Raw genomic sequence first — 17,487 nt, forward strand, 5'->3', positions numbered from 1 at the left:
CCTGCTTGTTGTCTTGGTTACTTGTGCCGTGAATTGTTTCAATGTCTACCAGTCATGGGCGCAGCCTTCCTTGGCTGCAAAGGTGTAAGTTTCATTGCGTGCCACACACTGCATGGTGTTAAGGCCTACCTGCATGCCGCCAAGGTTTTTATATGAATTTGATCTTCACTCGCTCGTGAGGTTGCAAGTTTTTCCAACATGTTTGGTGCTTGCATGCACGCCACAAAGTTGATGCAGTTTGGTGCAGTGATGGGGGAGCAGCAGTGGCCATAGCAGAGGGAAACTCATTAAAATTATGCATTCCCTAGTCATGCCTAGTGCATTGTCATAATAAATTAACACTTGTAAGGCTGCACTGTTCACTTCTTTATTAGTATGTCCCTAGCACTGGGCAGGTTTTACTAAATGCTCATGCGAGACACAACACTGCCTGGCCAACTGCTGGTCTAAGGGCATCATCACAGAGATGAAACAAAGTGTAGTATTGTTATCTTAGTTCTTCAAAACATGACTGCCACTCTTGTCAGTGAGTCACCAGGGAAGTGCCCAAATATCTGCGCAATATCACTAGGTGTCTATTCTACCTACAGTGTCAGGGAGCGAAAAATATGAATTATGGCAGTGTCCCATGCAGGTTGCTCCTGTCCCAAGTGGAGAATGGGTGAACAGATGGTATAGGTATAGCTACAGTAGCTAGAAGCTTATTATTAAGAGCCCAACAGTGAAAGCCTTATGTGCAGAGGTGGATTTGAACTACCTATCGCTTAATTTTAGTCATTCTGTGTTTTTGCAATACATGCAAGATGAACAAATGTGAGAGCTAATGCCTGCATTGGCTAAGGATTATGTCACATGACCTGTAGAGGGTGGAGGGGGGCAGAGGCTCGCAGGTACAGGTAATGTAGCCTGTTGGTCACAGGTGCACGTGATGGGAGTGGGCACAGACCAGAAGAGAGGACAGTGATCTTGTGTCTGTTGCGTCAAAGGCTGTCATTAATTGAAGGCTGAAATGAAAAGAAGGGTGGAAAGAAAATGAATTAACCACAGCAAAGCCTTTGTTTGCTACGCTGTGCAGAGTAAGGGAAAGGAAGGACAGAAAAAATTGACGGGTAGTTATGAGAACTGATGCAGTGAAGCTGTGACAGGAAGAAATTTCCCCTTTCACTTTGTGTTGCCTTCTCATTGCATCTTTGAATTTGGTTTTGTAGTCTGTCTTGTTCCACTTTTGCATGGCTTTCTGGAGGATGGAGATGGATGAAGTGAAGCCTTTGTTGCCCTGGCAGCAGGCTGCTGGGCGCTGCTGAAGTTGGAGGACTCACTCCTTGCTCTCTCACACCTATGCTGCGATTGGGAAAAATGAGCTTATCACAAGTGTCACATTAAAGGGGTGTCGGTCAGATGAGACATAAAAGTATGTGGCACTGTCACAACCTCTCATGCTGTTAAAATGCCTCTTTCAGGCATGGTAGTACATGGCAAGATTCCAGTGCTGACAACTATTAGGGCCACTGCCTCTGCCAATACACAGGTATTGGTACAATGCTCGTATCATGGAAATTTTGCAGCAAACGGGGTACATACATAAAGTATGTGCCTAATTGGCTTATCACAGCTGAGGTGTTGAAGGGAGGACTGTTTAAAAGCGGCAGTTTAAAGAAAGAAACAATCTAGCAAGACATATTGAAAGTGCTATAAAGGTTTCCAAAGGCAGATTAAAGGCATTGCTAATTGTGAAGGTAACAGACAGTACTGCAGCAGTGGGGGCATAAAGTTTTAAAACATCGGCTGTTGCCTGTGCTATCCAATTTACGTCAAAGGAGCAGCAGTATTTTGCTGTCCGCAGCAAAGGAGACTGCCTACAAATAGGAGCTCCCTGCATTGCGCCCCACATCGGAGGACTCAGCTGAGAAACATAATGCCACAAGTTGTAGCAAATTTCAGTTGCACAAATTAATCCTCCACACCTCAAAAGGCGACATGCTTCTCCTCTGATTTCGTAGAAGTTGATGGTATTATTGACTTTGAGTGTCTTTAGCTCTCCAGAAACCATGTGTTAACACTTGCCTTAGGAGTGAGCAAATGCACTGCAATAAGCCTTTTAGTTTGCAGCTGTACTAGGAGCACTAATGACAATACCATGATGGTTTTGCTGAAACATACTTGAGCTAATCCCCATCTTTCCCCAACCACGGTTTTGCGGCTGATGATGGTGAATCAACATTTGTTGGACCTGAAATAAATTGGTGGTACGCGCAGGCACCAGACGGGGTGAATTTCCCTCTGGATTATTGCTGGAATGCTTCGGTTTACAGCTGGAAAATTTACACCTCCATTCAAGCTCCAGCTACAGTTGGAAATTCAACTGGAAAAGTGCTTTTCCAGCTGTAATGGGTGCCTAGCCTACAGCGTGTCTACCGTTTTCATCTGGATTAGTGCAGGAATAATTACCTTTCTTTATTATAGGACCCATTTGTTATTGGCCCCACGTGGTCGCATTCCAATTAGTTAAGCCCCTCTAATTCAACTGGTGGCTAAACCCAGCCCATTTAAAAAAAGTAAATGGGTCCAGTTGGGAATCTCCCAATTGAAATGAATTGGTCAAAAACCAATTGTGTTTTTGCCACCCATTGGGCCTGACCATTTCATATGAACTGGTGCTTCCAATTGGAAATAATGGGTCACCAATGAAGACCAAATGGTTCACCAATTGAACTGAAATGGCATACCCATTGAGCCCAAATGGTTTGAACTCAAATGGGTGAAAAAAAAGAATGGAGATGTAATTTCAATGTTTTCTGTAAATAAGTTACAGGGGAGCCGACTTTTATACAAGTGGAATGAAATTACAAGCTTTTACAGAAATCATGAGACAAGCATGCATCACACACATGGAACTAACAGATTCAATTGATATATCCACAGGATACTTTGCAGACTTATATACTCCATTCGTTGAACAGGGCTGCTGGGACCAGTGACACATTTCTGTTATTTTGAGTTAACTTATTTAGTTATGCCTGCACTTACAGTGGACATGAAAAAGATCAAATAATAAGATTAAGTGGCGATATATATTTATAAGAATTTGAACTTTTCACTGCTGTCTTTTATAGAGATATGTATATATGTGCACATCTCAGTCAAGTATATCACTGACTTGATTTTTCCAATTGGGAATATTTCCTTAGAACCAATGGGAGGCCCAATTGGTTTTAATTGGGCATCCCAATTGGGATTGAAGAAACCCATTGGGCTTCCCAATTAGCCCAATGGGTTTATCCAATTACAATTGGGATGCCCCATTGGTTTCTTCACTCCCAACTGGGACGCCCAATTGGCTTCTTCATTCCCAATTGGGAGTCATGAAACCCACTGGGCGTCCCAATTGGAAATAAAGAAACCAACTGGGCATCCCATTTGGGATTGAAGAAACCCATTGGGCTTCCCAATTGGGAGTGAAGAAACCAGTTGGGTTGGACAGTGCCCATTGGACAAACCATTTGGTATTGGCAGAACCAGTTCAATCTGACTGGTCGTCCCAATTGAGCCCATTTTTTTTTCTTTTTTTTTTTTTTTTTTTTTTTTTTTACTGGGAGTAGGAAAACGGCACCAATAACTATTCTCAATTGATATATTGATTTTGGACTGGGGTCAACTTTTTAACGGAGTTTTGCCCCTCCCATGAAATGTAATGAGTGCGTGCCGTGTCAGAATAACGAAACACTGCTTGCTCTCGCAACGTGCGAATGTTGCCGGGGTAACTTTGGGACCTCAACCAAATCGGGTCACCTATTACTGCTGCGAGTTAAAATAAGATCTGCGAGCTCAGATCAACGGCATGTGACGTGACGGCACAGCTTTGACCGGACGATCGGTCATTTGTGAAGGGAACATTTGCATACTTTCGCGCGACTTCCTGCTTGTGAAATAGGTGCGAGACTCAGTTCTTGCCCGGCCATTGAACAGTGAGCGTCGAAGTGACCGTACTGCCACCACCTTCATGGACAGTGAGATATGTCCAAGTGATCAGATTTGCTGACAAAGCCGCACAATCGGCACTATTTGTGCACGCCGACGAACGGCCCTAAAACGCTAGCTAAACCTGCAAAAAGGAAACCATGCCAACTATGCCAGCAGACGACCGACTGCGCCGCTTGTGCCTCCATCTGCCGCCAGCGTTGAGTAGTATCCGGCTGCGTTCGTATCGAGGCGTGCCGTTTGACGAGTCACACTGGTCACCTACGAGGCAGCGACAAACAAGTCGGACGCATCAGTCCGGCTATGCTCGTTGTTCTCAGAGTTCAACCGTCGTGTGGAAGATGAGGCCGGTGACATTAACCATCATGCTGCTGGCACTGTGCCGCATCGGTAAGTAGGCGCTGTCCGTACGCGCTGGTCCGATGTTATACCGATGTCCCGCATTCCTTTGGAAATGGGCGCGGAGGACTCGTCGCATCTTGATCGCTGCTGGCGCCTCTGTTTCCAGATGCCGTATTGACGTATCATGAATTTGAAGCTTCTTAGTGTGTCTACGCTATGCCAAGCTGTGTTAGCATCCGCGCGGATGCGCTAACTGTACGTTCGTGCCACGCAAAACGTCAGGCACGTTATGCACCCAGAGCGGAGCTTTCAGCTGCTCTAACGATTTCCGGATTGTGTGGAGCTGCATTCACTGAATGTAACGCTGATCGAGCGAGCTAGGCTGTCACTGGCAGTCAGTGCGTGCTCTGATTACGCTGATCTCATCGACTTGGCGCGTCCTTAGCCTGCCCGTTCAATGAGCAATAGTTCCTGTAGTTGAATGTAGAAAAATATACGCTCTAGGAAGGTGGTGTGTTTCAGCAATGGGTGCTTTTGGGGCCCATGTATTAGGTGGCTTTTGAGACCCATATGTGCTTTCTTCACATCTGGCAATGCACACTGGTGCATTTGCATTATAACAGAGGAAAAGGGTAACAACATCGAGACCGACATTGAACTGCGGGCCTGATACAAATCTAAGTATTGATAGCTAGTCTTTCATAAAAAAAAAAAAAAAAAAAAAAAAAGAGATACCTGTGTATTCATAAAAGATTAATTTCAGTGTTGTCAAGAGTAGTATACCACATACTTGGCTTCAGGCAGCATCACAGTTTGGGGACAGAAAGCATTGGGAATTTATTTCACAGGACAGCTGCTGTCATATAATTAAGCAGCATGACTGTTTTGTAAATGTAAGTTCATTTAAATCAACTCGTCTAGCCCGAGAGCTCTTTTCAGGTGCCTCTAGAATAAGTTACCGACATCTCCTAGCAAGCCTGTATGTGATAGCTGGCTGGAATGCTAGCCTCATTCTTTTAATGGCAGTAATAAAGGATTTTCAGGTGACAAGTCAGAGGTGGCAGCTATGGAGTGCACTGTAGTGAAGGGTTACGTGTTGATTTTACAGCTTTTGGCTTGTTAATGTACACCAGAATCTCAGCACACAAGCATTTCTACAATTGTCTCCACTGACGCTCAGTTGCAGAAGCTGAGGCCGAAACCTACGATCATGTGCTCAATGACACAGCTACCAAACTGCCACAGCAGGTGGTCCTTATTTTTCCTGTCTGTCTATCCTTTCACCTCTCGTCAGCACAGTATGCTCATTTTGCAGGGTAAGACCATAATTTGTTGATGACCGTGTTTTACAACCAGCCCAGGGTGTCTTTTGCTGCCTGTTGTGATCATTCTGATTGAAAGAAATGAACTGTGATGGCTAATAACACAGTCTAGACCATGGTGCTGGAATGGCCTAGACGTTAAGACAGCTGCGGAGCTTTATGTTAACTTGTTTAAGAACTGTTCACTGGTTTCAGTTTTCCTGATCTTAGATTTAGTGCTGTGGTATTAGTGCGTTATAAGTTTAGTGCATGATTCATTCTGTTCAGTGTTATTGATAAACACCACCTTTTGGTATTTGATGACTGTCTTGTACATAGCTGAACGAATACTGTAGCATTGTGTGGGCTGTTGCCTTTAGAGTAATATCTCACTCTGGTGCTCTGAAATCTTGTAACATAACGAAATGCTACAAAGTAACGTTCACAGTGACTTAGAGCACCGCAGGTATTATTTTTTCTTACATTATATGTAAAGGTGTGAACATCACAAGCATAATGTGTCGAAATATAAATGCAGAACGAACCTCGTCATGGATTCTTACTTCTCAGATACTTCTCAGGATTCTTACTTCTGCCGTTAGAGAAATGTTTAACGGTAGTAATTCCTGTTAATCTGCACTTTCTTGTTTGCATCACAGAGAAGGTTCAGACAGACATACTCATTGTTGTTGTTCTCCTCATGCTCATATTTGAAGCTGACCAAAGGTGTGCATCTTCCTTCTCTTTTCGTGCCTTCTTTACCACACGGCTATGCATATACAGTCGTGCCTCGTTAATACGACCCCCATTAGTATGGATGACTCGAATTATGGAAGTTTTTCTGGTGACCAAACTTTTTCATGCATTTACCTCTCGTTAATATGGAAACTTGCTGTCTGGACAATGGACAAGGAGAAAATGCACAAATATCATTTGGGTCCATGTTTTTTTGCCGTGTTAATATGGAAAGTCACGAAAACCAAATCATTACACTGCTTCAAATATAATTTCTCTTCTACATTTTGTTGAATGACACCACATTAACGTAGTGCCAATGATTGATTGATTGCCATTTTCGCTTGTGGTTTCATATTTTACACTACTAAGTTGTGCAGTCGATGCAAGTTACGATTTTTTGTATTGCATGAATTCACTTGAACAAAACTCTGACAACAGTTTGCGCCTTGTAGAAAGTAGGATTCAGCAACTTTCTGCTGACTGAATGCTGGTACATAGCAGGGGTTCATGGTAGATTAAAAGTAGATGTCAAGCAATATATTAATGAAATGCCATCGAGAACAATATGCAACTGCATCACAATACTTTCAATTGCATCGCATTTGAGGCATAAGGGTGACTCAAATAATGTTCTTGTAGCTCCTAATGCCAACTTCGCTGGCCTACATTATGCTCTGAAGCAAACCTTATCTTTAGAGTTTTTTGCTTTTCAGAAACAAAATTCTGATTCGTTAAAACGGAAGACTTGCTTTACGGACAGTTTTGTACGGAAGCCAAAGTGTCCATATTAACGATTTGGTCCACAGAAAGGCATCCTGAAGCCCATGACTTGTTTTGAAATAACGGTAACAACACGTAAAACGAGACGAAGGAAAGAAACATAGAGACTAGAGGAGTCTAATTCAGTGTCATTCCTTACCTTGTGTTTTGTTTTGTACACTGTTACTGTTTGAGTATGCATTGCCAACTTGCCTGCTATGATGTGTTGCCACAGTTCATTTCTTCTCTTCGATGGTGTGCTGTTTTTCCTGTTGCAATTCTTTTTTTCTCATTTTCTGGCTGCTCTTTTTGGGCATGCACTTCGACACTCCCGTTTTCCTATCTGTTTTATACATCTTTCTTGATTATTTGCCATTAAGGCACTGAGTGTGTGACAGTCCCCTCCCCCCCCTTATCGTGAGTGGACTGATGGCTGTAACAAAACAATGGTCATCTCTAAGCCTCTAAAGAGGGACTTAGGATGTTGTTGGCGGGATCGTGCGGTGCGTTTTGGGCCGACCTCATCTCTGCTGTCCCTGTGTAGGTGCTGGAGAGATGTGGTGCTACTCGTGCATGAGCAACCAACCGGGCTGCCACGACGAGGTGAACTGGTTCATTCACGGTGCTATCACGTGCCCCCGAGATGACGACAAGTGCGTCAAAATCATCGAGCGCAAAGGCTGTAAGTCATGCCACTGTGTGCACCGTGCAGCTGACTCAATTGATTTTCAGCATAGAAAAGCCTCCAACTGTGCTTCTTTGAAAGGAAGCAGTGTTGCAAGTGACAGCAGCTGTTGTTATTGCTTTCAGGTGTTGTGGATTATCTCTCACGCATGTTCCCTAAGCTGTGGCGCCCATGACCAGACAGAGTGCAGGTTCTCACTGAGATGCATAGTGACTTGCTGCTGCTTGCTTGTTACTTGGTTTTAGTGCGTGGTGGGACGGAGAAGAATTCAGTGTCGCTATCAAGCATGTAAAAAAAAAAATCTTCACCGCCACTAAAAGATGCATACACTTCCACCTCATCCGCTATCACGCTGGTTGTAGGTGGTTTGCTTTGTGGTACATTAACGTTATTAATGTAGACATTCCCAGCGACTTCGTTTTTCTTTTTCTTTTGCCCAAGTGGCACTTGAATGGATTTCTTTTCTTACACAGCTTGCCATGATAGGAACTTTACCATTCACATGTGTGCTTCCAAGCATATTGTCCTGGAGGTCATTGTCATAGGTTGGAGCTGTCATATTGTCATAGGTTGGATCTGTGCGCCTGCGTTGGGTCTCTTGTTATCTTCATCCGAGTAAAGCCAAATCAGTCTTCCTTCTGTGATCACCATGGTTCATAGGTGATTTAATGTTTAGTATGATGTTTCTAAGCAGTTCGTTTCATCACTGCAATTGATCACTGGCTTGACACACAATTCTGTGTAGAGTACCTGCTGATTACTTGAAAGCAGCCAGCATGAAGGCAGAAATAATACCTGTATTTGCATGTGTAAGTTATGTGTGTATGAAACTGTGCTTTGAGCCAACATTCTCTTTTCAGGGTGGCTTGGGCTTTTCTCATGGGCTTTGCTCCTTCAACAGAGAGACATCTCGTTAATGTCATCTCTGGAGTCGCATCAAGGGCACTGCTGCTCAGCTTTTCATAATTTTTGTCGCAATACTGTCATTATGTAGGCTAAATTTCAGTACATTTAGTTGCAAGTGCTGTGCCATAGTGGAAGATCTTTGAGTGCTAGCTAGTACTAGAAGTTTTCATTTTTCTGCAGTCATGCTCTCACTTCATTTGTAGCATTGCATGTGCACTGCAACCATGAGCCTTACCCTATGAATATTCCCTGCAGCGGAAGTGCTGTACACTCGGGACTGCCTGTCTAACTTGGAGGCATATCGGCACGACATCCCGGCAGACACCTACGAAGGCTGCCGACCAGCAGCCGAGAGCCCCAAGCTAGCTGTCTACGTTGACAACAACATCAAGGAGCTTGAACTCAAGAGGTGTGCCCTGCTTTCGTTCTTCTCCTTCTACATCCTCGTGCCCTCAGGGCAGTGCCTGTCAGAAAATGCGGCAAGCTTTTAGATTAGACACACTTCATATCCCATAAATTACTTGTTACAGTGCTCTTAAGTGAGCAAAGCACACATGTTTTAAATAACTCAGTTGGCTCAGTTTGACACTGCGGTCCTGAAAACGTGCACTTTTGGACAGGAGGCTGCTGCTAGTAAAAAGCGTCTCGCTGGAAAACCACTGGTCAGTTACTAGCCACTGCATGAAATGATGTAGTCTATACTGCTGAGCCATCGTGTTACCCTTTAATAATTATGAAAGGGTAAAGCCATAGCTCGTCCTGCATGATGCAGTCTATAGACTGCATATGTCTATACGTTAAACTGCATATGCTAAAAAAGCATACGTGATGGGAAAGCTCAGATAAAGAAGGCAAATGTGCCATACCGTTCATATTGTGAGCCTGAAACGGGAGCATGAAGGAGACAATAAAGATGAAAAGGCAAGGGCACCAACATTATAATGGGCAAAGCATTCTGCCAGAATCGCCTTCGATTGCGTGTTCTTTGATAGGATTTGAGAATGATAGGCTTCAAGTCCGTACAGTGTCTTTCAGTACAGCTGGAGCTATACATTGCTTCAGTGACACAAACGCAATAGTAAGCAGCAAGAGGCAGCGAGGAAGGGAACTTTTTGAGTATTTGGAAATGCACCGTGCAGGACAGGATGTGCACATTAGAGTTTCTTCAGTGTGGTGCTTCTAGGTAAAAAATTTTAATTTCTTTGCCAAAGTTTTTTGTATTTTACCTGACCAAGTGGGATATGACTGTTCTTTAAATGCTTCACTGCACCTGTCACAAATGTGCTTTTTAGCTCAGTGGAAATGCATACGTATATTGTTAATGTGGGAGCTCTAATCAACCTCAAGTGAAAAGTGCATTCTTGCACTTGCTGTCTGACCCTTTCGTATGTTGCCGTTCCACTTATGCATTTTAGGTACATTAACGATACATGGGGTGTTGAAATGCTATAAATTTAATAACCGAGCATGCATCTTAGCACTGGCTGCTACTAAAACGAACGGCCAAGTGCAGGCCTGTTCATAAGCTGGCCTCCAAACTGTAGCCACCCGCGTGCCATCAACACCAGTGGCCACCATCTCGGACCACATGAAGAACTTTTAAACAGCAGCTGCAATGAAGTGCTTTCTTGGGGCAATGCCAATAAATGGCACTTTCCTGCGAAAAGAAAAAAAGATATTTACATCTATTACATACAATTGCGAGGTCACTGGCCGATTTTTCAGACTCTTTAGGGACATGTAAAAAATTGTGCAAAATCTTATTCCCTGGAAAACCAGCTTTCAGCATACTAAAATTCACTTTGCATCAGCTTCTGATCACCAGCATGAGCACCTTTGTACTCATTCTGATGCTTCACATGACTGTAAATCTGTCCTCGCATTGTGTACGCTGACAAAAGGCGACAACTGCTTTCGGTAGCTCAGTGTTTGAAGACTAACCGCTGTCGGCATAATGCTGGCTAGGACGACGTCCAGGTGGGAAAGTGAACCCACCACTACGGGAATTGCTCTGCCCAGTCGTGCGAGGGTGCAAAACGTAAAACAGGTAAAAAAATGGTTGACAAATGGCTGAAACAAGCAATGTGTCTGAATTTGGCTTCGACCAGCTGCAGCCAAAAACTGGCATTGGAACTGACAATGTGTATAATGAGAGGCGCTTTTCCTATCATCAGCACACTGGTCTTTACAGCATTGCAGCTGAATAGTCTGTGGTGTTTCCTCGCAGCTACATGCTTGTTGCTTCTATATTCTTATCCTTGTGAAGCTGGACGCCTTCCGTGCACTTGTTACTACTGTATATTTGCATATTTAAGACGAAAGTAAGACAAAAGGCAAGTGCACCAAAGAGCTGTTCACAGAGCTTGACTTGACTGCTCAGGGTTACAATCGTGATGTTACGCACAGCTACCTACCTGTGCCTCTGAGAAAAACTGCTACCAGTTCACTGACCTACGTATGGGCATCTCTTCTTGTTGCTCTGCACCTGCACTTCTACTTTGTAGAGTGCAAGAAAGACAAGAACTGTGGCTGCACTAGGCGGGCGCTCTGCAAAATGAATACAGAAATGCAGCAAGCTGGCATTACACTCCTTCAACTAGTGCAGCAATCAAACAGACCCTTCTAGTCATGGATGTCAGCCCACGTTGCCAACTGCTTACTCATATCTTGCATGCCCCCTTTCTTTCCCTGCAGGGACTACTACACCTCAGTGGACTACTGCTTTTGCGAGTTCTACCACTGGTGCAACAGTGCTCACAGCATGGTGCCAACGATGGCCGCCCTCTTGCTGCCTCTGGCCGCCACTCTACTGCTGGCCTGGAACTTGTGAAGGGCCCTCATGCCTAGTGTGGAAAGGTGTCGCAACTACTACACTCTGTCTCACCATAACTTGGCAAACTGGATCAGCTATGCAGCCTTCTCCCTGTAGCCTCACAGACTTCTCCGTGCTCGTAAATAGTTTGTACGAATTTGTTTCATCATGTGCTAGGCTGCCTGTGTAAAAGCAATTTTGCCTTTCAATATTTTTTATTAGTGCCTCAGGTTTGGCAGCGCAACAGCACTAGCTTGCTGCATAGGCAGAGTGTTGCGTCAGCCTTTGGTTGCTAGCTGAAGCGTCTCGCTCTGTGTCCGCATGTGCGCAGTGTGCCTAGCAGACCTAGTGACATTGTGGGCACGCATAGTCATCACTGATACTGCTTGGTTGTGATGAAACTGCTTCTTGGCGACATTTAACTAACTTAGGCATATAGATGGAAGTCTGTTGAAAACAGCTGCTTATTTGGGCCCGCATGGCAGAGACGTGGGACTGCAGACAGAGCTGGCTGCCACGATCTCATTGACTCCTCGTGTCCACCGCTCGCTAAGTTTGCCAAGCTGTGATGAGACAGAGTATGTCCAAGGACATTCCATATGTGTGCATGGCACATATTCATGCACCTTGTGACTTTTAAAGCCTTATGAAATGCGAGCTGCCCTGCAGCACCAGTTGAGTGTGGTGCAGGAAGTCTTCGGTATGCTTTATTTCTCTTTAATGCAGTGATTGTAATCTCAGCCTTTTAACGTGCCTGCCTTAGCATGCTGTTCATACTGTTATGTTAAAGGCAGCAGCATTTAGTTTTACCTCCTCAGGTGCAGAAAGTAAGGGCATCTGCAAAAGAATTATCATTACATGACTATGGGAGGCAGTGCAGCTGATGCCATTGCTGTTGCCATTTGCTTCCTGTTGTTTCTCTGCATGTGATCTGGAGTCAGATACAACTGGAAAAAAACAGTAGTTGGTAGTAATGGGCTATGACTGTTTTGTTTGTTTCATTGTATCAAGCAAACGAGGTAAATTTAAACTGTAGTGCTTATAAATTCATCTGGCTGTTAGCCTTATGTTCAGATGACAAACAAAGCTCTGACGGACCAATTTTTTGTCGCGGAGGAATTCTTTGTGACAGTCGCTTCAATATTGTACTGGAAAGCCATGCCAGTGACATGATTGGTGCCTGTTAGTATAACATGTGGTGATGTGCACCATATTCAGCATAGCTTCACAAAAGTGAAGAGTATGCCAAGGCAGAATAAGTGCAGGAGAAAGGAAAACCAGATGAAATATTTGCGCGAGCGTCTTGCTCAGCCAAGAAGGCTTCTGGAAGGCACTGCTGGGAAAAACAGTGTATAGAGCTTGATCTGCAGTGCAAGAAGGTGTCAAGCAGGCACATAGGAGACCCAGTAAGTAATAAATAAGGGGAGAATACGTAATGTCACATGTGCTGTTTCCATATTGCCCTGGAACACCTGGTTTGGACAAGCTGGAGTGCACTTAGCCTTTGCGCCTAAGCAGCCCCATGACTGCAGGTCCCATGAGAAGCCCATAAGCCTGCTATTGTGTATTAATGAGAATCCACACGGTGGCTTGGCTAAAAGCACAAGCTGCAGAGGTTCTAGGTATTTTGGGTCGAATGGCAGCCGCACCATCCAGTTGCCTTTTGGCTGCCAGCTCACAAGGCTCATTTTTCATTGTCGCTCCATTCCCACAGCTTACCCAAGTCTTTTTATGTTATCTATGGCCTGGTTGAGACGTTTGTATTGTTCGCTCTAAAACATAACTCCCGTGAGTCCAAACTGTGAACTTGCACTCAAGCCAGCTCTAAAAACAAACAAACAAAAAAAACATGCTGTACCTGAGAGCTGGTGCATAAGAAGTATTGGAGACTGTTTAACCCTTATCGAATGTCAACCAGACTGTAGCCTCACATCCTTTTATAAATATGGTAGCCTGTGCCTTATTGCACGTCACATCACATTATGTACACTTCTACGCATCATTGTACTTGAAGAGTGGGGTTTGAATGGCATGTGCTCTCAACAACTTCACAAGGCAAACATGATGTAGTATTGCTTAATAGGCCCATTTGTTTGTCAAGCTGTTGTGGTGATGCAAGTTATGTGTGGAGCTTTTGCTTTCTGCCCATTCAAAGTGGAGACACCACGAGCATGTTGCTTTGTTATGGAATTGAAGTGAATTGGATACAAGGAGTGCAAAAATGGTCTACGCATGTTTCACTGCTTTCTCCGTTGCCAACGTCATGCATGCGACTGAAGAATCCCCGGTGCAATTTTCCCAGAGCGTGACACATATGTGATTAGGACCCTTCTTTGTTTTTGCTGCCATATTTCAAGTTAGTTTGGTAATCTAGATTGCAAAGCATGACCAACTACCTGTATTACAACAGCAAACTTGTGTCCTTGTATAGTAGGATAGTTGTCGAGAATCGGTTCTCTTTTGTGCAGCTGGCCTGATGGCAGCCAAGAGCTTTGTATATAATTTCTAGCTCCGCATCTAATGGGCTTGTGGCGATGCGCTAGATGTGTTGGAACACCCACATAACAAAGCGATTTTCGGCAATAGCAGTTCTGAAGATATGGACAGAAACTGCGCATGTGGTCCTGAATGGTCAAAAGTGCTAGACTTTTCCACTTCTATTTCCCTCTCGTCATAAAGCGAAATTTAAGTAGTGTTTTTTAAAAAAAATCACAACTGGAGGACGTTAAGACAACCCACTAGCCCTGTCATTTCAGCATACACCATTGCTTTTACAATGCCACTTTTTCTTGTTTGGGTCATTGATAGAATCTTGGCTTGCATCACTGCCTCGAATTTCTGTGATTCAGACGTGTTTACAAAACTTTTTATGATGCCGCCTGTTGGCTGTGCGCATTTTATATCCGTCCAAGCTCCAGGAATTTTTCCTTGTGGGCGCTTGTACTATTATTTACTCCAGGTAGAACTCCAGAAATACCTGGAGTTCATGTTCATGTGGAATCTCATAGAAAGTGGGACTGTTATTGTTGTCATTCATTTTTACTCTGCTGCACATATGTATACATAAAAACATGGCACTTTTGTACAAAATGAGCGGCGCCAGAATAAAAGCTGATGTGAATGAGTCCTGTACACTCCTACTACTGCCCTGAGCAAATATGTCGATCCTTCTGGCCACATGCTTTGTACAATATTCACACATTCACAGTGAGTGATGAAGAGACGCACGCAGAGCTCACATCGAGCCACCTCTGCATGCGTTAAATAAATTGGCGGAAAGGCACCGCAATCTGTGTGTCATCGTTAAATATAGCTGGCATCTGGCCACTGTCCTCAGCGTCCCAGATGAGAGGCACAAATTGCACGAGGGCGTCCACACAACCAGTTTGAAGGGACGGGTTCACAGTTTGGCACTTGAGCGACGCCTCCTCAGTAGTCTGACTCGGGCACGGGCGATGGCGGTGGTGGGTGGCAGAAAGCGCGCTCATTGAGAGGCGATGGCGGACAGCTGGCGTCCGACACGCATCCGCGACTGCGCGGCGTCGGCGGCGGGGGGTTTGGGTCCGAGTCGTACAGCGAGTCGTCGCACCGAAAGCGGCACGGACATGGTTCGCTGTCGTCACACACGTCCGTCGAACAGGGCGTGGGCCCACCGTACGAACGCACGGTGGCCGGACTGGGCGGGGGGTTGAGCGTCTCACGCGGGTACCCGTTGCTCGACGCCGTGCTCGAAGGTGCCGGCAGAGGCGCGTTGGACGCTGGCTTGGGGTACGGAAGCATTCGATAGGCGGCACCGTGCGGCACTGCAGCCGGCGCAGCACCTGCCGCGGCCCGGGCCCGCTGCTGGTAGCAGCAAAGCAGCACAGCCAGCAACACGGTCAGCGAGCCGAACACGATGAGCAGCACTACGGTGGTGGTGGCCGTGCGGGGGTTGCTGCTCGCAGCCTCGCAGACCAGCTCGTCAGAGCGGTCGTCGCAGTCGGGCCGCCGGTCGCACACCAACGCCCGCTCGATGCACTGGTCGCGCGAGTGGCAGGCGAACCGGTCGGCGCCGCAGCACAGCTCATCTGACTTGTCAGCGCAGTCCGCCTTGCCGTCACACAGCCGCGGCTTGGGCACGCAGCCGCCGTCGCGGCAGCGGAACTCTGCTCCTGGCGCGCACCCAGGCGGGCATCCGGCCTCATCTGAGCGATCGGCGCAGTCGGCGGCACCGTCGCAGCGGGCCTCGAGGGGCACGCAGCCTCCGCCCGTGGCGCAAGAGAACTCTCGGTCGGCATGGCAGGCGGCCGCCACGCACTGGCTCACCCCGCGCAGCGCCAGCCCCGGCGGGCAAGCGCACTGGGCGCGGCCCCGCACCGCGCGGCACAGGTGCGAGCAGCGGTGGCCCACGCACGGGTGCGGGGGTTGCTGCTGCTGCCCTTGGCCCTGGCCGCCGGAGGGGGGCCCCGGCCGGCGCACGGCCAGCAGCGCGCTCAGGTGCGACCGGCGCGCCTGCAGTGGGTGCAGGTCGGCGCTGGTCAGCTTGTGGGCGCGCAGGATGGACTGGTCGGCGCGGTCCAGGATGAACAAGTGCGGGCCGGACACAGCCAGCGCATTCGCCACCACATCGGTCAGCAGCACCTTCCTGCGGGGAAACAAAGTCGCAGCACTTGGCCTTAACTTCTGCATGATGGCACAATTGCGGTGCAAACCTGCGATGACATCCCCAACAGCCAATGAAACGAGGGAGGTCTGTTAAAGCACTTGGACGGGCTACTAGGTACTGGCTTCCCAAATTTATGACCTCTGGAGATTTAAAAATGCAGACCCAACATAAAGAGATGGCACATATTCTAACGAGAACTTCTTTCTCAAATGCCTACCTACCCCTTTGCTGCAACACGCTACATTTTGAGCCTCCTTCCTACAACACTTGGGGTGCGCCACAAAAGACAGGGCACTTGACATACTTTTCAGCAGCCCTGCACTCGATACTTTTCAACTGCCAGCATCACATGAAAGCGTCCCATTGCCAACCACTGGCCCGGAAGCAGTGTGACATCCTTGGCAGTAAATGTGCAACGCTGCTGAATAACATTGGTGGACTCGCACATTAATCGGCATTAATAATTTTAGACAATTGAAAAACTACTTAATTCGATTCTTTCATGTGGTCAAACAGGCTTCGAATTAATAAGGGTCTGCTTTACGTACTGATGCGCCCTGCTGTGCTGTCAATGTAGGGAGGCGGTTACTCTAACCTGTTTTCCCCATTGAGCCGTATGTGCTCCACCCGTCGGAGCTCCAAGTCGGACCAGTAGACGCGCTCCTCTGGAACATCTATCGCCAGGGCACCTGGTTGCCTCAGCTCACTGGACACCAGTGTCTGTCGCCCCGAACCATCCACAAAGGAGCGCTCTATCAGCGCAGGGTTCACCAGGTTGGTCCACACGAGCACTCTGCACAAAGAGGAGAAGGCAACACTTTCCGTTTTACATTTCTTGACATCACGCCGAATCCTTCCACTGGTAGCACAAGGTCTAAGACCAAAAGCTTGCTTCTGTCAGCTGCTCGGGCACAAAACACAGCACTTTGTGGTGACTGCGCCCCAGCCGGCTGTCTATTTGAAAATTCTGAATAGATGCTACCACCACCAACTCTGCTGAAGGAAATCACTGCAGAGCTCTTGCATGCAGAGCTGAACGTTTCAATCTTGTTTTATTTCTAAGCAATCGAGTACATACCCAGACTGATCTACGGTCGAACACCACTACAAAGAACGCTGCTTCAGCGAAATTTTCACTTCAACGAAATATTTCCTATTCACCATCAGCTCGCCACAGAAACGAATGGAACAAATTTCTCATCAGAACGAACTATTTTCGGGGCACGTTTGCACTTCAGTAGGTCCACGCTCCTTTGCTTCACTAAAAACTTTCGCTTTAATTGCATGTGTCCCTACTGACCCGCCCATTCAGGGACACATG

The 17,487-nt window shown here is 46.4% G+C and overlaps 2 protein-coding genes and 1 long non-coding RNA gene across 3 annotated transcripts in view; 1 reads left to right on the plus strand and 2 right to left on the minus strand.

The window, feature by feature from the left end:
* Positions 1 to 135: 135 nt before the first annotated feature.
* On the minus strand, positions 136 to 4,271 carry LOC146193142 (uncharacterized). Its single transcript, XR_014706784.1, has 3 exons — positions 3,903 to 4,271; positions 2,161 to 2,230; positions 136 to 1,341 (listed from the first exon to the last, which is right to left on the minus strand). It is a non-coding gene; the product is annotated as an uncharacterized LOC146193142 (long non-coding RNA).
* crim (QVR superfamily protein crim) lies at positions 4,183 to 14,013 on the plus strand. Its single transcript, XM_084602578.1, has 4 exons — positions 4,183 to 4,368; positions 7,663 to 7,800; positions 8,965 to 9,118; positions 11,404 to 14,013. The coding sequence occupies exons 1-4, from the start codon at positions 4,320 to 4,322 to the stop codon at positions 11,537 to 11,539; spliced, it is 477 nt and encodes a 158-aa protein (XP_084458704.1). The 5' UTR covers positions 4,183 to 4,319; the 3' UTR covers positions 11,540 to 14,013.
* A 528-nt stretch (positions 14,014 to 14,541) lies between these two features.
* arr (low-density lipoprotein receptor-related protein 6) overlaps positions 14,542 to 17,487 on the minus strand; it is a 74,921-nt gene continuing 71,975 nt past the window's right edge. The window contains exons 16-17 of the mRNA XM_084602568.1: positions 16,762 to 16,959; positions 14,542 to 16,145 (exon numbers count right to left, since the gene is read on the minus strand). Of these exons, the coding sequence (XP_084458694.1) occupies positions 14,951 to 16,145; positions 16,762 to 16,959 (1,393 nt within the window). The 3' untranslated portion in view covers positions 14,542 to 14,950. The remainder of the gene's footprint in view (positions 16,146 to 16,761; positions 16,960 to 17,487) is intronic.

This window comes from Amblyomma maculatum, chromosome 4 (genome assembly GCF_055883805.1).
Source record: "Amblyomma maculatum isolate TAMU_Amacu chromosome 4, ASM5588380v1, whole genome shotgun sequence".
NCBI classification, from domain to species: Eukaryota; Metazoa; Arthropoda; class Arachnida; order Ixodida; family Ixodidae; genus Amblyomma; species Amblyomma maculatum.

Coding starts and splice junctions, on each gene's coding strand:
- crim (XM_084602578.1), top strand. CDS start 4,320: ATGAGGCCGGTGACATTAACCATCATGCTGCTGGCACTGTGCCGCATC. Junction 4,369..7,662: donor GCTGGCACTGTGCCGCATCG/GTAAGTAGGCGC, acceptor GTCCCTGTGTAG/GTGCTGGAGAGATGTGGTGC. Junction 7,801..8,964: donor AATCATCGAGCGCAAAGGCT/GTAAGTCATGCC, acceptor TATTCCCTGCAG/CGGAAGTGCTGTACACTCGG.